The sequence below is a fragment of the Rhea americana genome, unplaced genomic scaffold, assembly GCF_003343005.1.
Source record: "Rhea americana isolate MKP2758 unplaced genomic scaffold, rheAme1 scaffold_36, whole genome shotgun sequence".
Lineage (NCBI taxonomy): Eukaryota > Metazoa > Chordata > Aves > Rheiformes > Rheidae > Rhea > Rhea americana.
In genome coordinates, this window is record NW_028186490.1 from 3,772,135 (window position 1) to 3,796,873 (window position 24,739).

At 35.2% G+C, this 24,739-nt stretch overlaps 1 protein-coding gene across 8 annotated transcripts in view; it reads right to left on the bottom strand.

Annotated features, from left to right (window-relative positions):
• Positions 1–24,739, bottom strand: part of KCNMA1 (potassium calcium-activated channel subfamily M alpha 1) — a 516,194-nt gene that overhangs the window by 205,941 nt on the left and 285,514 nt on the right. For all 8 annotated transcript variants that reach the window (XM_085312304.1, XM_085312302.1, XM_085312303.1 and 5 more), the window contains one exon: positions 5,383–5,476. In XM_085312304.1, the coding sequence (XP_085168430.1) occupies positions 5,383–5,476 (94 nt within the window). The remainder of the gene's footprint in view (positions 1–5,382; positions 5,477–24,739) is intronic.

Sequence of the window (24,739 nt, forward strand, 5' to 3'; positions counted from 1 at the left end):
ATATTAAAAAAGCGCAGAGAAGTATAAAATTTTTCAAAATACATCACCTTCGCTCTAGCACACCAAACATTTTGATAATAGTCACAGCATATATTTGCTATTCACACATTTCTACATACCTGATAACTTACAAAGAATCCCAAGGTATTTTCATCTTACTCAGCTTTAATCACCAGGCTGACTCCTACAAGGCATWATTCAGAGCTAGAACATCACTTCAGTGCTCTGGATTGTACTGTGGAAGAGGTCATTTCTCTCTGCTGACTATGAAGTTAGCCTAGGGAAACCGTCTAAAACATCATTGTTTKACTGCCCACTAATATTTGTGCATTAGTAAGACAAGAGAATGCCTAAAGAGGGCCAGACAACTATTCACGTTCAAGAAACAATTAGAAAATACACCTTATATAAATATGAAATATAAACGTATGGAAAAACAGAGTTTAGGGCATCACAAAGATACCTAAATGTGCAAATTTTCTCAGGTAAGACCTAAAACTTGGACTAACATATTTAAGAATCATACTTGTATTTCTTGCATTACAGATGATGCTCATTGGCCCTCATATATAGTAGAYAGAAGTATTCTCTACCTATTTAATTGCCTTAATCTACTAGCTTGTAGGATTAATTCAAAACCTTGTTTAATGTAAAATGTGCATGGGGTATACCAACTGTCGGAAAGGGGCCTCTACTAATGTTAAGATGTTAAAAACATAGTTAAAACAGAAATAGACTATGTTCACAAAATGAAATGCACTTGCCTCCTAGGAGACTAAAATTTAAATAATTTGGCATTTTAATATTCTGTGTTACTCAATGTCAAAGCTCCAGCATGAAAACTAAACAAAAAMTACCCAGTTTTAACAAAAAAAATTAAAATTTCAACCTGTTGAATTCGGAAATAGTCAGAATATTTGGAGCTAAAAGATTTTCCAGATCACAGATCAGAATGTTCATAATCTGCAATACATGATTAGAAAATAGCCTTTTCTAATCAGTGCTTTATCTTTCTATAAGGCCTCTTTCTTTAGCCTTCCAAAAGATGAAACTGTTAAGTGCTATTCAACAATGAAAACAAAGTCTGTTGACTCTAAAGGCCACCCATACTTTTTTATACAAGTACTTGAACAATTATTCATTTAAATAATTAGATAATTAGTAACTAAYAAAAGCACATTCCATTACAGAAGTAAACTTTACCACGCTTGAAGCTTAACATGCCATCCTAGAGCCACTAGCATTATTTTGTATTTGCCAAATCTCTTGTCAGGCCTTATTGCTTGATTGTCTGCTAATACATGGAATTTAGGCTTAGTCTTCAGCAGTTTGAAGGCTTCACTTTTGAGTTGCCATATAGTTGGATACTAGCCATAGATTTTAAAATGGATACACGTGCATTTGAACACAAATATTTCCAGAAATGAAGATATGGTAATACTGCTCTAATTTTGAGTTGCATTTCATCATTTCAGAGGGAACAGATGGAGGAGGAGGAGATTTGAAATATTTCTTCAAATATCTTAGGTTGCCAGTGAGTCCTCACAGGAAATATCTATCAGAATAAACTGAAATAGCTAAAAGCATGAGATGCTTTTTATGTAACTAACTAGAAAATTCACTATTGACCCAATTCTTGCACCCACACAAGTAACAGGCCACTTTTTCCTCAGAAACTCCTCACAAACAACTGCAGAATGGTTGAGGTTGGAAGGGACCTCTGGAGATCAYCTGGTTCCAACGACCCTAATCAAGTCGAGTCACCTAGAACAATATTCTGTCAGGTTTTAGCTCCAAGGCGGACTCCACAATCTCTCTAGGCAATCTGTTCCAGCACTCTGTCACAGTCACACTAGAAAAGTTTTTCCTTTTATTTAGATGGAACTTCCTGCGTTTCAGTTTGGGCGCATTGCCTCTTGTCCTGTTGCTGGGCACCACTAAGTCTACCTCAATCTTCTTTACATCCTTTCTTCAGATATTTATACACAATAAGATGATCCCCCAGAGTCTTCTCTTCTCCAGGCTAAACAATCCCAGCTCTCAATCTTTCCTCATGCTACCAATGCTCMAGTCCCTTAATCATCTTAGTAGCCCTCCGGTGGGCTCGCTGCAGTAGCTCCATGTCTCTCTTGTACTGGGGAGCCCAGAACTGGGCACAGTACTCAAGACGAGGCCTCACCAGGGCTGAGCAGATGGGAAGGATCACCTCCCTCAATCTACTGGCAACAGTCCTAATGCAACCCAGGAAGCCATTGGCCGCCTTTGCCACAAGGGCACATTGCTGGCTCATGTCCAACTTAGTGTTCTCCAGAACCCTCAGGTCTTTCCCTACAATACTACTTCCCAGCAGGTTAGGTTCCAGCATGTACTGGTATATGGGATTATTCCTCCCCAGGTGCAGGACTCTGCACCTCCCTTCTTTGAACTTCACAGGGTTCATGTCTTCCCATTTCTCCAGCCTGTCAAAGTTCCTTTGAATGGCAGCACAATCCTCTGGCGCATCTGCCACCACTCCCCGCCCCTTTATTTTATTTATTTTTATTTTTTTTTTTAATATTGTCGGTAAACTTGCTGGGGGTAAACCGCCTCATCATCCAGATCATTAAGAAGTTTAACAGTATTGGACCTACTATTGACCCCTGGGATACATCACTACTTACTGGCCTCCAACTAGACGTTGTGCCACTGTTCATAACCCTCTAGGCTTGGCTGTTCACCAGTTTTCAGTCCACCTCACTGTCTACTCATCTAGTCTATACTTCATCAGTTTGCCTATGAAGATGTTATGAGACAGTGTCAAAAGTCTTACTGAAGTCAAGGTAGACAACAGCCACTGCTCTCCCCTCATCTACTGAGCCAGTTATTTCATCCTAGAAGGCTATCAGGTTGGTTAAGCACGATTTCCCCTTTGCGAATCCATGCTGACTACTCCCAATCATCATCTTCACGTGACTGGAAATGGCATCCAGGATTAGTTGCTCCATCACATTCCCAGCCACTGAGTTGAGGCTGACTGGCTTTAGTACCCTGGGTTGTCCTCCTTGCCCTTTTGAAGACTGGAGTGGCATTTGCTCTTTTCCAGCGTTCAGGCACCTCTCCTGATTGCTCTGACGTTTCCAAAATGATTGAAATGACTCAAAGATGATTGAGAGTGGCTTTGCAATGACATTGGCCAGCTTATTCAGCATTCATGGGTGCATCCCATCAGGACCCATGGACCACATGTATGTTCAGTTTGAGTAAGTATGTATGTATTTTAATTCATACATTCAAGCTGCTCTCTCACATAAAGGGCAATTCCTCCTCCTTGCCTTCCCAGTCTGTCCTTCCTAAAAAGCCTGTATCTATTCCTCAGAGCACTCCAATAATTTGAGCTATCCCACCCTGTCTCCATGATCCCAATGTGACCATAGCCCTGCAACTGTACACAAATCTATAATTACTCCTATATATTCCCCATGTTCAATCCATAAGTGTACAGGCACTTCAGAAAGGCATCCAAGCATGCTGATTTCCCCCCAAAAAGTGTGGGAGGTTTCCCCATAATGCTGTCTTGCAGGCACTTCCTTGCTTACATGAAAATGCCTGAGGTGCCCCCACTTAAGCCTTTTCTGTTGATCCTATGTTCCACTGTTCACATCACAGGCCTCTGCCTATCAATCCTCTCCATCATTCCCTCACATAGCTCCTGCTAACTCTCTCCCTTCCCCTTCATTCCTAGTTTTAAGCACTAAGTTCAGTCCTGTTAGGTCAGCAGGACTGCTGGGAGAAYTGAAGTTGCACTTATAACAGCATTTTAATTCGGATCAGGAGTGCACTCTTGAAGCGAATCTCCTGTAGCCCTGCTTACTTGTGTTTGCATCACAAAGCAGTATTGAAGAGCACAAAGATTTGTTTTGACTGAAAGTAGAACTGAAAAAAGTCATCTAACATATTCCAGCTGCTAGTGTGCATTCAGTCCACAGGACCAGCATGGAGCAAGACCACAGTACTCTTTTCCCCCCTCCAAAAAACATACAGTGTATATACAAGAGCATCAACATAATCTCTCAGAACATCCTCTCCTATTCTGCCCTGCTTCTTCATAATGTACAAATAGCCCAAGTTACTAYGGTAGGAAAGTAAGAGTGGCAAATACATTATTTTAATGCTCTTAACAAGAKCATGCAACCTTATTACAAACACAAAGCATATGGACATTTCTGGATTTAGGATTCTTGGAAGTTTACAAGAATCATGAGCTGAACCTGCTATGTCAAAAAATCAACCTATCCTGGAGGTTTGGTAGACATCTAAAAAAACCCCGAATAATCTTAACATTTAGAGACAATTCCACTATATGCTTTGAACATATAGCACAGGATGCATACATAGTAGTGCAAATATTGAGGGAATTAGACTATTTAACAAAAAGATAGTCAATGCACCTACTGGATGAGGTAATGAAATAAATCAGGTCTTYTAGTTGCAACAAAATTCCTAATTGGATCACCAGAAAAAGTTGGTTAGACTGGCCAGAAGTGAGAGGAGGAGGAGGAACCAAACTGCCACTGTGGCATAGAAACTCCCACGATTCAGAAGCAAAATAGACAAAGATCACAAGATAATACTTGCATAAGATTTCAAGGCCCAGGTGGTAGGCTTTCTGCTCACAAGAGGTTTTACTTGTAGCTCTGCTATGTTTAAAACCTTTCTTTGTTTCTGATTTTCCAGTTAGCAATAAGTGAAGTTAATTTTCAAAGCATACCTCAGTATATCCTGATATTAACTGCTTGAACTGTAGGCATTACTGGCCCAAACCTTTAAAAATACCTATCCAATTTCAAATGTCATGACTTTTAGACACTTAAATGGTGTTATTGGATTTTTAGAAAGTGAGAAGTTAGAAAGTGGAAAGTATGTTATAAGGCTATTCTTTTTAACACAAATTATTGATTGGGTATTTACAGCTTCTTCAAAATACTCCTTTGCAGTCTGGGAAAGTGGATGTGCGTAAAAATACAGCAGTTCTGTCAACTGCTACTCAGCCTCCAGCTGCCAAAAGCATATCCAGCACTACAAGAGTAATTTAAGCATCGAGTGGTCTTGCTGAGGTAGACTTCACTGAAATTTGATTCCACGTAACGGACCAGCACTAGACTATAATAGTTTTCACTTGCTACCAAGCTGAAACACTGAAATGGACAACTTGACTTTATAACCTACTAATCTCTGTAGCAATCTTATATCTTTATCATCATTATTTAAGTGTTCTCAATCAAAAGCTTTGCTCATGCATTTCAGACATTGGCTTAATTTTATTCRGTAGCTGAAAAGTTAGACATCTCCCTATCTAATAACTACATTTCCCCCACCTTACCCACTCAAAGACCCACTACTTACACGCAAGCCGAAGTAGAGTAGGAAGAACACATTGAAAGCCATGTCGATCTGTAATGTGAAATCTTTGTAGAAATTCTGACAGGATTCTATTGGGCTATTTGAAAGAAAAAGAAATCAGAGTAAACTGTAAGTAAGTGAATTTCTGTTCCGGACAGGTTTTTATATATTTAAGATACTGACTCAGGAACGATATTTCTGTTTTCCAGTCCTTTTCAAAATACAAGCAAGCATYTCAAATGAAATATTTCATTCATTCAGTTAGTCATTCATACAATTTCAATGTTCACCTGTTCAGATAATATCTGAAAATTAACATGCAGATACCTTTAAGAAACAACAAGCAGGAGAATACCTTAGGATTCCTTAACCCCACATTAACCCTTAAAGAACTGGCTTCTTTCTATTCAATACATACCTATGACACTTTTAGGAACTAACCTAAATAAGCACACAGCTATAGTGAAACATCACACATTTTAAATGAATGTCATAATGTAAAACCTTAAGAAAATGTAGTTGCTTAGGAATACATTACCCATTAGCAACCTGGGGTACTTAATCTTGTAGAATTCCTTGTTTACAAGAAGGAGGTTTTTTTCTTTTTCTTACTTTTTCTATGGCTAATTATGCACTTAATGTACAGTACTATGAGCTGAGTAGAAAAGCAGCAGAGCCCACTAGTAAAATTAAACAACAAAATAAATTGAGGAATTTGAAGCAGTACTCTAAGGGTTAATTTCTGCATGCAGGTTAATTAAATACCTTTGTGTGTGTCAGGCAGCCAGTGCAAATTCTAGCTTATCATATTATGCTTTACTTAACAGTGGGACAGGTCCAAAGCATACTCTATACAAACTGGTACTTTATGGGTATACTTTCATCTAAGTAAGGAGGTAACTTTCATGACTACGGTTAGTGATTTATTTGTGAGGTTTCTAAAACAGGCTGGTGAAGCCACAAAGCAATGTTGAAGTTACAGACCAAAGTGAAGGGCATGTCCCAATATATGYAGATGTATATGCTATATATACATAATTTACCACTATATATACACATACATATACACCCATACATATATTGCAAATGATCATGAATATTCATCATAACTGTCATAAATAAGAAGGATAACTATAAAGCTCATCATTTGATCATTTGGAACCTTGGAAAAGATTCTTTTAGGATACAGAAAATTCTTTGGCTTCCCAGGTCAAATAAATCACTGAATGTGAACATAATACCAGTTAGTATAGCTGTAGCTCTACAAGTACAATGCTAAACTGCTCAACAAGCAATATTCTATGCATTATGAATGTCGGTTACCTGATTTAAGGCATAAGGAAATTACCTGAACTACCAGTCATTACACATGCAGTCAATTTTTCCATTCCTTGTATACATTACAGGTGAAACAAGTTAAGTACAGCATGCCCTCTCTTGGCTTTAGATGCATAAACGTATACAGCCAAATTCTGATGTACAATAGCTTTGTATTTTAAGAAACTTCAGTGCTACAGGAAATTATATTAAAATATTTTAAAAATAAAAACTATTTGCAAAGACATGAAACATATGCAACACATCTGTTACACGTCAGATCAAATTGATTTATAAAAGCAGGCAAAAAGGRAGAGAAGCCAAATGTTAACACATAGGACTGATGCCAGCATCTCATACTTCACAAGTACAGATCTAGCTACAAGAAGAAGCGAACGTAGTCTGAGAATCCAGCAAGGTTATTCTCTGTATGGCACTACTGAGGGCAAAAGTGTTCGTTAAAATAAGGCAGGCTACACTCTGAGTCACTATGCACCCTAGCAACAGAAATTAAAAGTACAACAGAAGCAGCAGTGAACAACACTGCACCACCACAGAGGCTGCTACCCCTAATTCCAGGCTATGTTTCTGCAAAAGCATCCTGAATCCACTGAAGGTAATAGAATGACACAGATTTTTAACTAGCATAGAGACAGGTTCATTATCTTCCTTTCCACACTGCTTTGGTGTTCGTCATGACAGTTAAATGAGGTCAGCCAAGGCTGCAGCTAAGGGCTGTAGTTTTGCACCATTGACCTTCGCAGAAACCTACAGGAGCTGACAAATTAGCAAAAGTATAATATACATCATCACCTTGTTTGCAGAGTACTTAGCACACTGGACTGTAATTCCATTTTGGGACTGTTGCTAGCTATTTACATCTCTAATGCACCCTTCATTTTAGAGATCATCACACTTTTTCAATTCCAAGTTATCCATTTGRAACACAAACACAATGTCCTTCCCTTTTTATTATAAACTAAGATTGTGTTAGGAAGGAAGACCATGTCACTACAGCCAAAGAAATGATTTTTTGTTGTTGTTGCTCACAGGATGGATTACACAACATTTTAAGTTTTCTGAATTAAATTTTGATGATATTCCTCAGTTTGGTTTTGTTTTCATGTGTAGCTCACATTTGGGTTAAGAGAGTAATACCACTGCTAATTTTTACCATAGCACAATTCAGCCTGCTGCAGAAAGGAAGCCAACTTGAAACTCCCCTTCACATTAAATTTGCTAACAATATTATAGTTTGTACAGCTCAAGACAGTAGTGTTCTGGGATCTCTGGGGCTAAAAATATATTTTCTGCTTTAAAGTAAAATCTGCTTATCCTGGGGGAAATTCACCCCATTTAAGTGAATGAAGGCTTCACCTTCAGAAGGGACAACAGACTGCTTTTACTAGCAAGTAGAAATGCTTTTATTGATCTACTATGTAAGCATTATTCTACTAATTTTTCATGCAGTTATACTAATAAAATCCTGGAGAAACTACACTAAAAAAACAAAAAACAAAAAACAAAAAAAAAAAAAGGAATTATATCATGCCCACAATGACAAGAAAGATGTAACGTAACTAAATAAAATTTACACTAATGTTGTAATTCTAACTGCAATATTTATGTGCTCACAAAAAGACCTTCTTTGTTTTGCTACACAAAAGCTGGCTGAAAAAAAAAAAATCAGATGAGGCCATGGCTTGTCTTTTCAAAACAAACACTCATAATACCAATTTTATTTGATTTAACATAGGAATAGCCAGTTGATAATCTATCAAGGACTATAATTCCCCATTGTACTACCTCCTTTTCATGTAGTAAATCAAATGCCACAAACAATGCCTGATCTAGCCCAGCAAGATCTGAGAGACTGGCAGTTTTACCCAGAAGGTCAATGTCTRTATCAAGTTATCATTTACTGTAATTTTGTGCTTTATGCTACCAATAATTAAAATTCWATACAAAAAACAGCATACAGAGAGAGAACAGTGGACTCAGTTTGCCTAATCTCCATTAGACTGAACTTTGTTTGATTTATCAGGCGTACTGTCCTCTGTTAACTCTCTTCCCTCCTCTCATGCTCTTCAAAATCTTGCTCTTGGTTTCATTTTCATATTCTATTTATTTGTTCTGTTTATTATTACATTTTTGTGGAAATATTAGTACTTATAAAAACTCAATTATAAAGGCATCATGGGCACAGATTAGTTCAATGAGCAATATGACTACACTACTTTAGATTTAACTTTGGGGTAAAGTGGGGAAAAATGAGGGAAGAATTTGCAAGGAGTTCCTAGCATCCCAAAATGTTTTTTGCAATTGACAGTCAGACTGACACTTTACATAACACTTCACCACAGCTGAACAAAAGAATGAAGACCATCATTTAAWTAACTACTTTTGAAACAAGTTTATTTCATGTGTTTATTTATAATTCTTAATTACTTTTTATTTATKTGAAATATTTGAGGTCCTACTAGGATTATTCTTTGAACAATCAGAGAACAAGTGGGAGAGGGCAAAAAGTAATACGCATTTCGAAGTTTTCCAAAATGATGTTTGTTTCTGTAAGGATACTGATACGAACCTTCCGATAGAAGAAGCTTTCATAGAATATTTCTAGGATTCTCCAATCACAACCAAGTTGAAAATATCATAAGAGCAGCTTTATTGCACTTTTTTTTATAGAAGCTGTAAAGTCCATTTTCATCTGCAGATCAAAGCCTTGGCATGGTTGTTAAGCTATGCCACAGTGCAGTCACTACACTTATCTATTAAGACCACACAGACAGAGAGGAAATCTTATGTTCATTCAGATTTTAGGCCACTGACAAGCTTTGCCACGAGGGTGACATACTTCTGGATGATTTTTGATTTTAGATGAAAAGRTCCCCACAATAATTGCATTCTCCATTCAGTACTTGAGATTAGTGTCCAATATGTAATTCCCAGTTCTCTAAACCTTCTGGGTAAGGAAGTGAGCTCCTGTGGCTTTTCACACATTCTGCTCCTAATGCTTTTTTTCCCCCTTTCTTTCTTTTTTAATGATAAGACTGCAAGAACTAGGATGGATGCCAGTTGTTAATCTGTAAATAAATCCAAACCATTACATCATGAAAGGCAATAGGTTAATCTTAAATTATCCAGTTATATTTTACAAAGCATTTTGAATGCAATAAATGCTATGATAAAGATAAGGAAGTCACCACTAAAAACATCTCCAACATAGAAAAAAGTTGCCTTAGACAGTAACTTTGGAAAAGTACCGATGGTATTATTGTACTATAGATTATTAATCTTTGGAACTTTATAACTTCATTAAATTTTAAATTAGGAGACTACTCTCTATTTCTAATGTATTAACCCTTGGAAGGGGAGTTTTCTTCTGCACAATGGTAGAGYAATGGCTAGTCCACCCTTCAAATCAGATAAGCTATATTTTAGTGATTAATGTTAACTAAATACAACTTAATAATGAGTAATTTGGAACTTAAAAAAGTAGTTAAGATCTTAGTATATTTTAGAAAAAATAGGATGATCTAGTACTAAGGAAAAATTAAGAGTTTTTAATTTTCTTTCCTCATGACAATTTTTAGAAAGATATCAAAGCACAGTAGTATGGAATATGAAGAGACAATAGGATGTGAATTTTCTATCAAAAGGAATGCTCCTTAATATGATTGAGTTTTAAGATTACATGAATACTGATGTTAGGAAATCCTAATAAAGGTTGCTAAAATATAATTAACATGAATAAGTAATTGAGAGAAAGTACTAAATATTTAATTAATAACTTCCCACTTGAAGACATTCTCTTTCACCTATCATTTTCAAATATTATTTTTAAAGTTTAATGCATTAGTATGTATTACTTCATGCATGTACTTTTTTTTATTCATGAAATTCTTTACAGTGCACTTTTTTTTTCCTTCAAATTACTTTGTTTTAGTGGAAGCTTCTCTGTAACACTGAATCCCCTTTACAAACCAAAACAAATTTACAAAGTTTACAGTAAAACAAGTCTTGAACGTGCTTTCAAAACCTGGAATCAAGTCATAGATTTCTCCTGATCAAACTCCATAATGAGACAAATTGTTACAAATTGTAATTTGGGTATCAGAAAACAGACACGCATCACAAAGTTGAGTAAGATGCAGTCACTTGGCATTCTTTAATGGGAAAGTAATTCAGTTTAGAAACTGAGACAGATAARGAGTTCCAGTGAGAAAGAAAGACAGGCTCCTAAATTTTAATTTCTATCTCATTCATGTATGAAGGGCCAAATTAGGTTGGTATGACTTCAAAGAAAATTATTATTATCCTGGCTCTTGTCTCAAACACACAAGCTTTTCTGTGGCACTGACATTTACAGAGTTATTTGCAACTGGTAACATTACTAGTGAAAGAAGTAAGTAATATTGCTAACGTTTTACTTAAACTAAAATGAACTAACACAACTTTGTTAAACTCACTAGTGACGTAATTGTTTTGTTTCCAACTGCATAAGGCTATCGGTGCTGTGAAARAGATGTAAATAAGGAATAAAGTAAATAATTCAATACTTGTATATGATAGCTCCAACCTCATCTGTCTTTCCTGATTGAAAACCTACTTCCCAGTATAACATTGTCAGGATTCATCTTTCTAACTGCAAGTTTTCCGTGAGTTTTAAGTACATCATACATCTTCGTAGGCTGTCCCAATAATATCTAAGCCAAAACACATAACTCCAACAGAATCAAATTCTTCTCTTCCTCAGTGCATACACTAAAATTCATATATATCTATGGTAACATGTAACTTCTCTTCTTACTTTCATATTCCATTACTGATAACTGGGAGCTTCAGAAAACGTGCGTCTTAAAATTGCTCACTCTAAAAGGAGCATATTTCTTAATTTCATCAAGGTTCATGCACATTCACCACTGGTGGTGGCATAGGTCTTCTCTAATTACTGACTTAAAAAAAAAAAAAAAAAAAAAAAAAGCTGAAGCAAGATTCCTGCAAAGCAGCTAAAATGGTCAGTAACTCAGTATTAAAACATATGTAAGTAAAAGGCCCACTAACTATTCTAGGTTCTTTCAGTATTCTACAAAAGGGACACTATACTTTTCCTGCAACATATACTACTGAGATTTTAATCCTAAAATACCAATTTAAGAGCTTTGCTGAGAACTACCTAGATAAGCAGAAAGAGTATACTATTTTACTCTGCATTAGATTTGTTGTTTACCATAAGCTGATAAGAATGACAACTGCAAATAGTATTACATTAATAAAGCAGTCTGATGACAAGCCAGTTCTGAGAGAATGTTACAACAAATCCTATAATCACATTTTTAATTAAAGTTCTGTGTGCAAGACTACTGACATATTGAAGAGAAAATTTTCAGTATAATATTTCAATTGGCATTATATTACTATACTTTCTTACACTATTTAATAATCCCCTTCAGTTACATCTAGTTTGCTGATATACTACTTACTAAAGATTGCAATCCTGCCTATTTCTATACTATAGTAAGACTCCTTTTATTATTTCGGTTGTCTTTTAACATAATTATTCTTAAATATTCTTTATTGAAGTATATTAAGGAGCACTAAGTTGTAGTTTTTTTAGTCCAGAGAACAGAAAATAAGTGGAGATATGAAAATGTAAACATGTAAAATGATGCTGTAAAAAAGACTAATAACCCATTTTCCATGTTCACATTGGATCTAGCAAATGGAAATGGGTTAACTTAGAAACATGTCAGAGGCATAAAACCTATTAAATAAAGCATACAGTTAAATGCTGGAATAGATTCTTTAGGTAGAATAGTGAGCACCATATTTTTTTTWAAAAAAAAGGTAAATAYTCTTCTGCCTGGGATACATTGACTGCTGACAGGCTCTAGATTATTTATGAAGTATTTCTAGAAAATGACTAAGAAATAAATTTGCGTATGTCAATACAATTCTCCATTGTGAAACTTCTAAAATTTCCTATTTCTGCAGTAAAGGGCSTAATTCCACTGAACTCTTAGATAAGCATCTGTCTGAATAATTTATATACAGTAGCTCTTACTCTCCTGCAGAAAGAGGACTAGGTAACTTCCTGAAATTTTCTTGTTCTATTTTCTATGATTCTGTTCTGCTGCTGATATTTTTTTTTTTTAAGTTTCCCAAAGATACTTTCCATGTTTGCTATCGACTTGCCTCAAGTTTGAGGTTTCCAGCAGTGCACCATCACCACCAGATTCAGCTCCAAACAGCCTATCATCTCAGCGCCTTTCATCATCCTTCTGCTCTTGTGCAACTTTACAAAGTCTTTACCATCTCACTGCCTTCTTTGAGAAAACAGGTACAATCTTCAAAAATGAGAACATCATCTATCATTTTTTGGCTTAATACAAATTGAGATCATTAGTCTTCTCACTTTTGTATACCATCTGATTTCCTTTCTGATATGCATAACAATAATAATGATTTTGAGGTTTCTTTCTGTACATTTGTTGTTTACTTACATCCTGAAAGTAAAAAGCCAAATCTTTCCCTTTGAGATTGATAACATAAATTCAGCTATCCTATCTGAAAATGATRAACATAGATGAACTGGAGTGTTAAAATGTTTATAGATGATTTATCTGACTGTCTTTTCCGGAATTCCTTCCTGGGATACCTTAAAGGAAACATGTGACTGCTATTTAGTTTTTACTGAGTGATAATAAACTTGCACCTAAGGCCTAATACTTTACTTTAATATCAGAAAACAATGTAAAAGAGCAATGAAAGTAAAAAATAYTGTAAAGTGGAAGAAACTTGATGTTATGTTACCAGATCGGCTATTTTGGTCGTGGCTTACGGTGCAGGTACCCAAATCCACTGTCATTCATTCGGAGCTTTCCATATTATATAGACAGTAACTTTAAAGCAATCTTAATGCATAGTATCTTAGGCCTGTAATAAATGTCCTAGTATACAGRCAGGATGTACCATCTCATATTTCAAACAAAGGCATAACTGTAAATACAAACAACCTTCGTTCCTTCAAAAAAAGTCTGTATGAAGCTAGAAAACCTACTATTCCCCCCAAAATTTTAATAAATCATGATTTTCTCTCTCTCATTCCTCATGAGGACCTTTTAGCCCTCTGTATCTTATCACCATAAGGGTCCTTCAAGTACCCTAGTAACTTCACACCTAAAACACAGTGTGCCATAAATCTCACCAGACTGCTCTGTGAAGCAAGGTCTGGCAACTCAGCTACACCCAAACTATTACATRCGTAATGTCCCTGTAAATTATCAGAGAGAAGTCTGAATTTGTATTCTTGTTCCACTTTACTAGGAATAATGGACAGGCAACCTGAAGGAAAAATCCTTCTATCAAGAGTCACCACTAGAGATCTCATAATATATACTGAGCACCACAATACGTCCAAGTTTACATTCTTCTCCCTTGAATGAACTTGAGGATAATCCACTCCCAACATATATAAACAATTATGACAGTACTTTCTATCTGTTCCCTTTCTTCTTCTCCTAAATTCTTGGAGAGTCTTTATTGCACATCACTTTTTGAAACAAAGCACACGTACACAGACTCTGTAGTCATGCACTCATCTGCTGTGGCTTACTTTCCGCACGCATTTAACTTAGTCTAATCCTCCTACTTCAAAATTCTCATGCAACAGCTACTCTAGCTGTGTGACCAGATTATCTACCAGTACTGTGTTGAGAGCAAATTACCTTATTCTTATAGTAAAATACTAATCCTCTAAAAGACTTACTGAAAAGCCAGATTTACCATACCAAGAATAAAAGTAGTGTAAACAAGTAATTTTAAAAGTAACTTAATTCTCTCCTAGTTCGACCTTTCAGACAAAAATCAAAACTAGCCTGAAGGCCCAATGACAACCTTAATCACAACAGCTTTTAAAAAGTGGAAGCCAAAGCCTTTTTAAAGCACATTAATGACACTATACCACTCTTTTTAGCAGTCAGTTTATCTCCATTACCAAATGGAATAAGTTGTTGGCAACTCCTATAGCAGTTGCTCAAATTAGTTATCATAGGCTTTGTATAAAAACTTTTTACATAGATACAAGAAGAGGACTTACAATGACATAAAAAAAAGAAAATATAGTAGCCCCTCTTTTTTTTTTCCCCTCCCCTCCCGATGCCATATTGAAATGGCTTGTAAACATTTACTATAACTTCTGATACATTTTTATTCTAGCTGTTGTGCACAGGAAAAACAGATGTGTAGTTAGGCTTACACACTGAGCTACTGTAAAACCAGAAGTCCTAGTGTAATTAATGGTCCATTTTGCATACCCTTCAGGAGAAAGAACTTCACGTTACCCTATAAATACAGGTCTGATCAGTTTTAGAGTCCTAGAAKAATTGTCTTTTGTTATAAAAAAAAGTTAACTGCATTTATGTGGAACTTAGAACAAAATTGAAAATAAATCATTGGTAATCCTATACAGCAAACATTCTCAATGGTGCAAGTCATCAGCATTAGGGTGGCATGACAACAGCTGTGTATTTGAAATTATTCCCTTTTTTATTGTTTTGAATATATTTACATGCTTTCAGCTACTTTCTTTTTTTTTAGTACACATTAAAAGCACATTTTGGCTTTCTATTTACAGGTATCTGCTCACAGTCTTCATTTTTCAAACATCATAACATTTTATGCTAGTAGCTCTCAGTTAGGKGTAAGACAATGCTTATTCACCGAGATGAATTATTACTTAGCAATCTGTGAATCCATTCTGAGAAAAAATGCAGAGTGTAACCTCTGAACACATACACTCAACATTCTAACCAATCAACAGCACTAAACTGTGTTCAGGCAAAATGTTTCAAATCACTTTCTGCGGTGCTATTTCATCATTTTTTCAGGAARCAACAGGGTTACTATTAAATCACATCTTCTACTGTGACGATGAGAAATTTATCCCAGTAAAATTAACAACATTTAGACAACACAGTATTTCTTAGGATGGTCAAAATTTATTTTGCAAAAGAAACTTGGAGCAATGTTACAATTTTTCATACAAAATTTCATTTTTGTGGCGATTTTAAATAAATATATTTTAAATTATATTGCAGATTAAGAATTAATAAAACTGCTGCACTTCAAAATTCTTTCAATTTCTGACCTTTAATAAATAGTTTCATATAACCTTACCTCTCGTCACTGTCACCTGCTGCTAAAGTTGAAAACGGGGAAAGGTTTATCTATCTGAACACTACTGGCATCACTCAGCCTTGTTAAAAGAGGAAGTAGTTAGTTACACTATTTTCCCACGTCTTGACCACRCTGCAATTGTCTAGCTAGTCAATAAACTACTGCATTATGCTGGAAAWTTTAAATATATAGGCCTGATGCATATTAAATCCTATTAATTCTATAGGAGTTTAATTAAAGATATTGATAAYCATATTTTACAATTGCTCAAGCTTTCTAACTTAATGTTTTTAAATTCCAGTTCATGCACTTAATGCTTAGACTGCATTCAGTGTATACATCATTATGGTAAGCACATTGGCATGCACAGGCAATACAGAATAGATTATAATTAACCCCATAGACAACCAAAAAGGTGAAGTTGCATCATGCAATGAAACCACAGCTTGGCCTGGGCTGCCATGCAGAGAAAACCTACATCAATGAGTCTGCAGTGCGGCTCCTAGGTAAGAGTTGATATGAAAGAGGTGGGTTATTTCAGCAATGAAGTCACAGGCTGAAAATGTTTATACTACTGTAAACAAAATACTCCACATAGCACCAGTATTACTCTCTAGGGAAAAAGATGCTCTCTACAGGAGGAAGAGCAGGAACAGGGGGATGAAGAACTATAAATTACAGTTAAAAGTCTGAAATCCAATCCATCCTTTTTAGTAAGCATCTTGTTATTTTTTTTTCAAGCTAATTTCAAGCTTAATTTTCAAGCTTAATTTTCAACATATTTTGAAATAAAACTATAGATTAAATGATGAGATACAGAGTAATTTCAGAGTATCTAGACTGTTCAGTATCTGATGAATAACTGAAGCTAATAAATGAATAGACATGTAGAGGTGAATATTTCAATGCAGTGCACAGGATATAAACCACACAACTTCCACCGATTTGAATGCATAATGCATTGGACTGAATGAATATGGAAAATGTAAGGGATGCATTGACAGGAGGGATTTATTCAGCAACCTTTTGATTTTTTTTTCTAGTAAAATAAGGGATACACTGATATAAGGGATTTTCTCAGCAAACTTCTGATTCTTTTCTAGTAAAAGATGCCCTTCTGCTGAATAAAGCAGTATTTTGCAGAAATAGTGGTAATTCTGAATTTCCTTTACTTACTCACCTTCACAGTTGCTCTGAACGCAAAAATACAACAACAATAGGGTGACCACCTAGCTTGTTTTAAGGTATATTTATTAGGCCCAATAATTCATGACCCAAATCCAACAAGCTCAAAAAGAATCAGTTACAGTTTATTTTCCTGCAACAAACAGGAGATTCGACAGTGTGATGAAAATGTACACCCCTGTAACATTATAAAATATTATGGGTGTGCCTTATATTTTTCAATAGGTGTCTGTTCTTTTTGAGCAATTTTCCTTAACTGCCTTTAATTGTTGGTGGTCACTGTATCTATACCACAATTCCCAAATATATCAACTAATTATATAGGGCAGTAATTCAGGGAATACCAAAAACATCATTACCAAGAAACCTAAAATTTCACCTACTTACTGCAAGAAGTATTTAATAGAAGTTATTGTTCCAGCTGCAGAAAAATTGCTTTTTGGAGCTCTATTTTTGTTTTTACATGCTCATAACTTTTTGAAATATTAAGCTTTTTACTTAGTAAATAGCCACAGAAATTTAATCTCAAAATAAAAACAGTTTAATTAGCAGTCAAAGTGCTCCTCTGGCCTATAAAAGTTGGCTCACTTGATTTCTTTCAGATTTGCAGAAAACCCCGTCAGCAACTTTTGAATTTCACAGATTAAAAGAAAGAAAGAAAGAAAGAAAGAAGGAAAGAAAGAAAGAAGGAAAGAAAGAAAGAGACATTTTCCAATTCTAAAACCTCCACTTGTATTATCCTTAAACAGTGAAACATGCATTCATTTTCCAACCCAATACTTCAATTCTTTTCTCAGGGATAAAATCTGCAATCATAAATCATGCTACTTTTGGCCACTATTTGCTATTTAATAAGGCAAGAAAGATGTTTCATTAATTAAGGATGGGGACATTTTCATGGGTGTACAGGTATGTACTTACATAATATTGCACTGTGCATGCAAATGCTATTGTCTAGGTAAGAGATTACTGAATAAAGGTAGATACAGCACTGCTGACAAAGCCAGCAATCTAGTAAATTAAGGCAAGTAGCTGATGAGCCCAAAAATTTAGAAACTGAACTTGTAAACTTCTGAAGTGTACCAGCCAAATAGGTGGTCTACAGTCAGTAACAGGAATTGCAGCACACACAGCATATACTGTACATATATAAAATTAATTATACATATTATATATGCATACTTTTCCAGTGTTGTGGAAAAACTATCCATACTTTTCCAATGTTGTGGAAAAACTATCCATACTTTTCCAATGTTGTGGAAAAATTATCACTCCGTTTTTACTTGACAAACATTGATCTCGCAAATGAAGAAAAAACACTTCTCCAAATAATCTCAATAAAAATAATAAATAGGCAATTTTTCATCTACTCATCATAGAAAAGTCCTTAAAACACTGATGGCGCTCAAAAAAAAAAAAAGTCCCCAAAGGCTTGCCTTCATTCTACACACTAGTCAGTCTGAATATGAAAATATCCATTTAAAAGGGAAACTAGAAGAATCATATTCTTAGTATCTAATAGCATATTAGATAGTATATCTAAGCATCTAGTATCTGTATATAGTATAGCTGATACAGTTGAGGATGACGGACACTAGAAACATGAGGATCTCTGAAAATTACAATCTGCTGTACATCTTCACAACAATCTATTGGCATGGGAATAGTAGGTTCTGCTATAAAATGAGCTAGTCTTGATGAATCAAATTATTAGTTCCAAGATAGTAGTAATTGTTGCAATTTGGTCCAGTTCTGTCTTATATACTAGTCCAAACAAAACAAGAGTGATAGTTAGGAGACAGATGGCATAATGAAAGTGGTCAGTAAATCTCAGAAAAATTAAAAACAGGACTTTAGCTTTCAGATAGTTTCTATGAACTAGCCTTACATTAGAAAAGTTTCTCTGCCTCAGCTAGAATGCAGCTGAGGAATGCAGTAATTTCCCAACTAGCTAAAATAGCAGATGTTTCTACATTTTGATGTAGCCAAAAGCCAAAGCAGACTTTACTTAGTTCATACAAGTCAGTCCGGAAATTGAAAATTAAAGTCACTATATGAAGGATACTGTACTGTTCAGACTATGTGACTTACTGAATTTAATTAAACTGTTGGATATTTTGCCCTACAGTTAGCTTTCAACCCCTTCCAATCTCTGAAAAATAAGAATTTTCTTAGATACTGGCAATAATAAGCCTAACAAAATACAGCATCTGATTCTAGCTTTCTGCTGTCTCCTAAGTATATCATGATGCACAAGAAAGAAATTAGATGGGTCAAACTACAGTCTCAATGATGTAAATATTTCTGCTTATACATATGGATTTCAGCTAGATTATTCCCACGCAGAGTTAATCACACTGGATGAGGCCACTGGGTAAACAATGACCAAAAAATCCCCCAAAACTATCCCCCCCCCCAAAAAAAAAATAGATATCCCAGGCTGATTGAAACATTGTAAGGGAAACTGGTGCAAACCATGCCCTGAAGAAGGCTCAGAGYAGCCTCCTTCTTCTAAGAGCCTTTTTGTGTAACCTGCTGTGAATATGCATATGAATAAAGACTTCAGATCCCTAGGTAGCTTGTTACAATGCTTCGTAGCTTTTATAAATACATAAGCAAATCAAGTCTTATCATTATTAATATCAATAACTAACAAAGTTGCCATCATTACTATTTTTGTTGCTTTCCTTGAGATTTAAGAAAATGTTTGTAGCAACAAGGAATTCTCTCTTTGGATTTTCAGTTAAGCAGCAAAACAAGTGCATCCTAACTTATCTTAGCSTTTACTCACTTTCAAAATGCCTAAGCTTCCAGAATCTAAAGACAAAGCAGTATGCTACTATCATCTTTTTTGCTTAAATTTACTAAAACTAGACTATTATTTTTAAGACATCTAATGATTAAAGCTAAGTGCTTTGGAAAATTTCCATTTATCACATATCCTTTATTTTAAGAAATACACATTAGTCTGTATTTGTCTATGTATTGTTTTTTTCTACATGCATTGTACTGACATTTCACTAATCCACCTATTTGTTCCTAGTCCTATAGTSTGTTAAACTGAAATCATCATTCATCAAAGATACAACATGCAAGAAAATTTAAACAAAGAACCCATTTACTCTTGTTTTCCTAAACCAAAAAAGGAACAGAGACAAATCATTAAAGCTCACTACATTTAAAAATTAAAGATTTGTACCTATGAGACTGATAATTATTATGTAAGGTACTACATATTGCTTCAGTAAAGAATTGAATAAAATTCACTTGTACTTTTAACAGGTATAAATTGCTAGGAAAAAGAGATAGAAGTCATTTTCATTGATATTTCACTGATATTCAGTGATAATTGTAAATACGGCAGACTACGGATAATAAATGATTTTACCAAAATGAAATAGAAGTCTGACAATTAAAATGAAGATTTGCGACAATGACATAATAAGCATCCTGTACACTTAACACAAAAACATCCATCAACCATTATTACTATTACATTATTGCATTACAACAGTTAGCATAACAGAAATAAAATCACTGCAATACATTGCTGTCAGAGGAGTTTTTGCTTTGTAGCCATCAAAGGAAATCATTAGCTGTTATCTGTATGTTCCACAATATAGAATATATGCTTGCTCTTCAATACGAATCTGTTCCATCAAAGTACAAACTATATTAAATGTTTACTGGTAAGCTAATTTAAAACAAAGCAAAAAATTCCTATGTAGCTCCTACTTCAAAATACTAAACCAAGTTTCACTCAAACATTCTGAAATCACCTGTAGAAAGCATAACAGAAAATTCAGAACGTCATCTATCCTCTGATGATACAACAGCTAATATTAACACTAGAGCCAGAGATATTATCATTATATGCACTGCACTATCACTGGGAAGAAGGATGGAAAAAGATCAAATATTATCTTCTATTTGTACAAATAGCACACCACAGATCAAGCACTAAAGACTACTAAGAACAATTTACTTCTATGATCCTCATATAGAAAAATGCTGGCAAACAAGACAAAATTCAAAAGGAAAAAGTGTGAAAATAAGATCAAAGGACTGACTCGTGGAAAAGTGCTAACTTTGAAGCACATTGTTCACTGAAGAGAATAACTGCAAAAAACGAGAACGAGCCAGCTAGAAAGTCTTTATATTACATGGATTAAATGTAGTAAATAAATAATAAATATCATATTACAAAACATTGTATCAAATTAGTGATTACAAGTGACATGAAAAATACTCTGCAACGTTATTCTAACTTAATTGCTACTATTTACATGACCCCTTTCCTTAAGTATTTGGACTTGGTTGTATTATACCAGGCAGCTGAGTTAATAARTTTAAATTCCCTGCTGAACTACTTGAGTGGGAATGACCACAAAGCAAGTCACATCTGATAAACCACAGTGATTTTAACAATTATATTCCCACTGCATTTTAGCAACAAAATCAAATACACTGGATTTTCAACTTTTCCCTAGACAGCCAGGCTCATTCAATTCCCATCAGGCATTTGCGCGTATGAAAGAGATTTAGTCTAGAAGAAAACCTTTACTTCCAAAAGTGAAGGGTGCCTTAGGACAAGCCTTTAGATATTGTACTGCATCAGTTCTTGGTGCCTATACCAAGCAGTCATCCTTTCACATACCAGGGTAGACTAATAGTAGCCTACCTTCATCACTGTAGCAGTTAAAGTGTATTAATTCACCTCTCACCACCTCCATCAAGTCCATTACTTTTTCTTCCTCCTCCCCCACCCCAACTTTTCTCATCCCAGTCAGCATCTTCCTCATAGAGGAAAAAAAATCCAAAAATATTTCCCTATTTCTCAAATTTACCTTATAAACATCTTTGAGTGATCATACTGCAGTTTGCACCAGTGTGCCAGAGATATTTTTTTTAATTTATACTGTGCTTCTATTTCATTTCATGTAGAAACTATTTTTCTGTTTCTGACGAGGCCTACCCTTTCTTCTAACTTGTACATGGTTGAAAGCTTGGCATTTAAATGTTTTTTTTAAAAAAAACAAAAACAAAAAACTTGATTCTGCTGAATCAAGTTACACCTGGTCAAGGATGCTGGCTTGTGTGATGAAGTAGTAGGCTGTTCATCTTTGCTTCCTAAAGGACAACATTGTTCTCCTTCCCGGCATTTACTACTTATCCTCACTCCTGCTTGCTCTGCCAAATCAAACTGTAGGAAAACAGGTATTATGTTTTTCCTTGCATTGAAAATTGTGGTGGGGACCCCTAACTAAATCTTAACAGTTACATCAGTGTTTCCACGTAAGTGAATTAGCATAACAAATAATGCCAGATGTTAAGTTAAAACAAGTGCAGAAACCTCTGGCTCTGTAGAATATGTTTGGAATAAGATGCACAACTGCTAGGCAGGTGTTGAATTGTTAATTTTTGAAATRTAGTACAGAAAATACAGAAGACAAATGATTTTGACTAAGTCAACACTGCAAAAGGGAATTTAAAAAAATAAGCAAAAACATTTCACATGCTCTTGACAGGGCATATCTATATAAACAAATTTGGCAATGTAGGGCACCAATATAATCCAGAACCTTAGAGATACTAAGAGGAAAAGAAGGACACATTAAAGGACATTCAAACTCAATGGCTGAGCCTCTGAATTCTTGACTTGCCAAGAGTTTCAGAAAGAATAAGCTAAGGAAAAAAGAACATAGAATTGTAAGCTACAACTCATTCACAAAAATGGCATGATTCTCTATTAGAGCACGATTTACTAGGATTCTACAATGATGACTGGGAATACCTTTAATCCCAAAGGGTTTGTCTAGACACAAAAAGAAAGACGCTTAAGTCAAATGCATTAGAGAATTAGAGAAGTTTCCAAGGAATCCTGCAAAGAGTAATTGTAGTAGAGTAATAGATAAGGTAGTAAGGACCCTAATACACACTAAGATGCTTACTAATCTACTTCTGATGATGACTGTTAAGAATAGTTTTTCATTCTTGTTTTTTTCTAAAGAGCTGCCACTGTACTACAATGAACATATGCCATTAGAATGATACAAGATTTATCAAAGTASTGCTTTATAAAAGAGTTGGATCCTTAAGTATTATTTCTAATATAAGGCACCTGATCCCAGACTTTGAATTAAGATACAAACAACAGGTATGAAACACTTTTGCACAGCATTGATAGCCRTATTAGCACACCCACCATCCCATTACTATTGCAAAATCCTAGACCTACAGGCCTACATGTAAAGCAGCTTTGTGAAAAATGTGCATGCGTAGATCTACTTTCATGATAACACTATCAACTGATGATTCTTAACAAAGGTGTCAGATTGACAGACCTAAAATTCTGACCTGAACAAGAGCAAGGTAGGGGACAGAGCTAATTGAAAAGCATTTTCACACAAAAAACATAGCTAATAGTTTCATTAAAACAAACATACMACCACCGACAACAAAAATCAAATAATACAGCACCATTTAGAATTATTTACAATTATTTTTACTAGATCTGCTGAAAAACACAAGTAAAATCCTCACACTTACGTGCTGAAGTTCAGGCACTTCAACCAAAAAAAAAAAAAAAAAAATGTACGCCAAACCTACATTTACCACTGAATTCACCAGTAGTTGCTCTCAGTACCTCTAAAATAAGACCATTTATTACATTGGACTTGGATGGGGTTTTTTGAGTACTACAGTTCTGATGTTCACCATAGTATTTATTTTGTTATTATAACCTGAGGAGCTTTTTACCTCTGCTGCTGCTGCAGAAAGTTATATGCAAGCGTTTGAATCATTTTATCACACTACCAGGAGCAATAGTACATTTCACCAGGGACTAAGTCACGTGAAGCCTGCTTTTTGCATCTTTACCTAATTAAATTTGCAGTACTAAGAAGTTCTTTGCATGGGTCTAGCAACAGAATCCATGCATCTGCATTTAGTTCAAGGATTAGTAACTCATCTAGCAGTTATCATTGTTACTAATTCTGCGTATTCTGTTATATGCTAATACTGAGTTATCTTTGGCACATCCCACAGAAGACACTCCAGAAAGCTGGAAGAATTGAAATTTTGAATACTAAGGAAAATCAGCTCCAAGCCTCATTAACCACAGAACCATCACCCTGTAAGTACTGTAAATCTTAGCACTATCTGAATARAAGTGATGAGACTGGCCTGGTAAGGCCATCAGAGGCTTCCTTTCCTGCTGCCTCTYTAGATGGAACACAGACTACCAGAGCCGATATTCTGTAACTCATTCAACCTCTTCTGGCAGCCTGCATGTGTCCCTGAGGCCATAAGATGGGTTATATTTACCACACACAATGGCAGTAACATACTGGAGGTTATAAATTATTGCAACTTTGCTCACAGACATGCTTTCACACTCACAGCTAAGTCTGGTGGTGAATTATGGCCTTAGGAAAAACAAGGAGTTGAGMGACATCATCTTAACTGATGGCAATATTACTTCAACTCCATACAAGTAAATAAGTATACACATATGGAACAACCTCTTTTCTTCTATAAGTATCAAGGGCAGCAGTCTCACGTACTTTGTAATGTTACTCTAGCTCTAATCAAGCCATAATTTTATTTGCCATATATTTACATTCCCCTTCTCCTCCTTACTCCCCAAAATGGAGTAAGAATTCTAATAATGTAG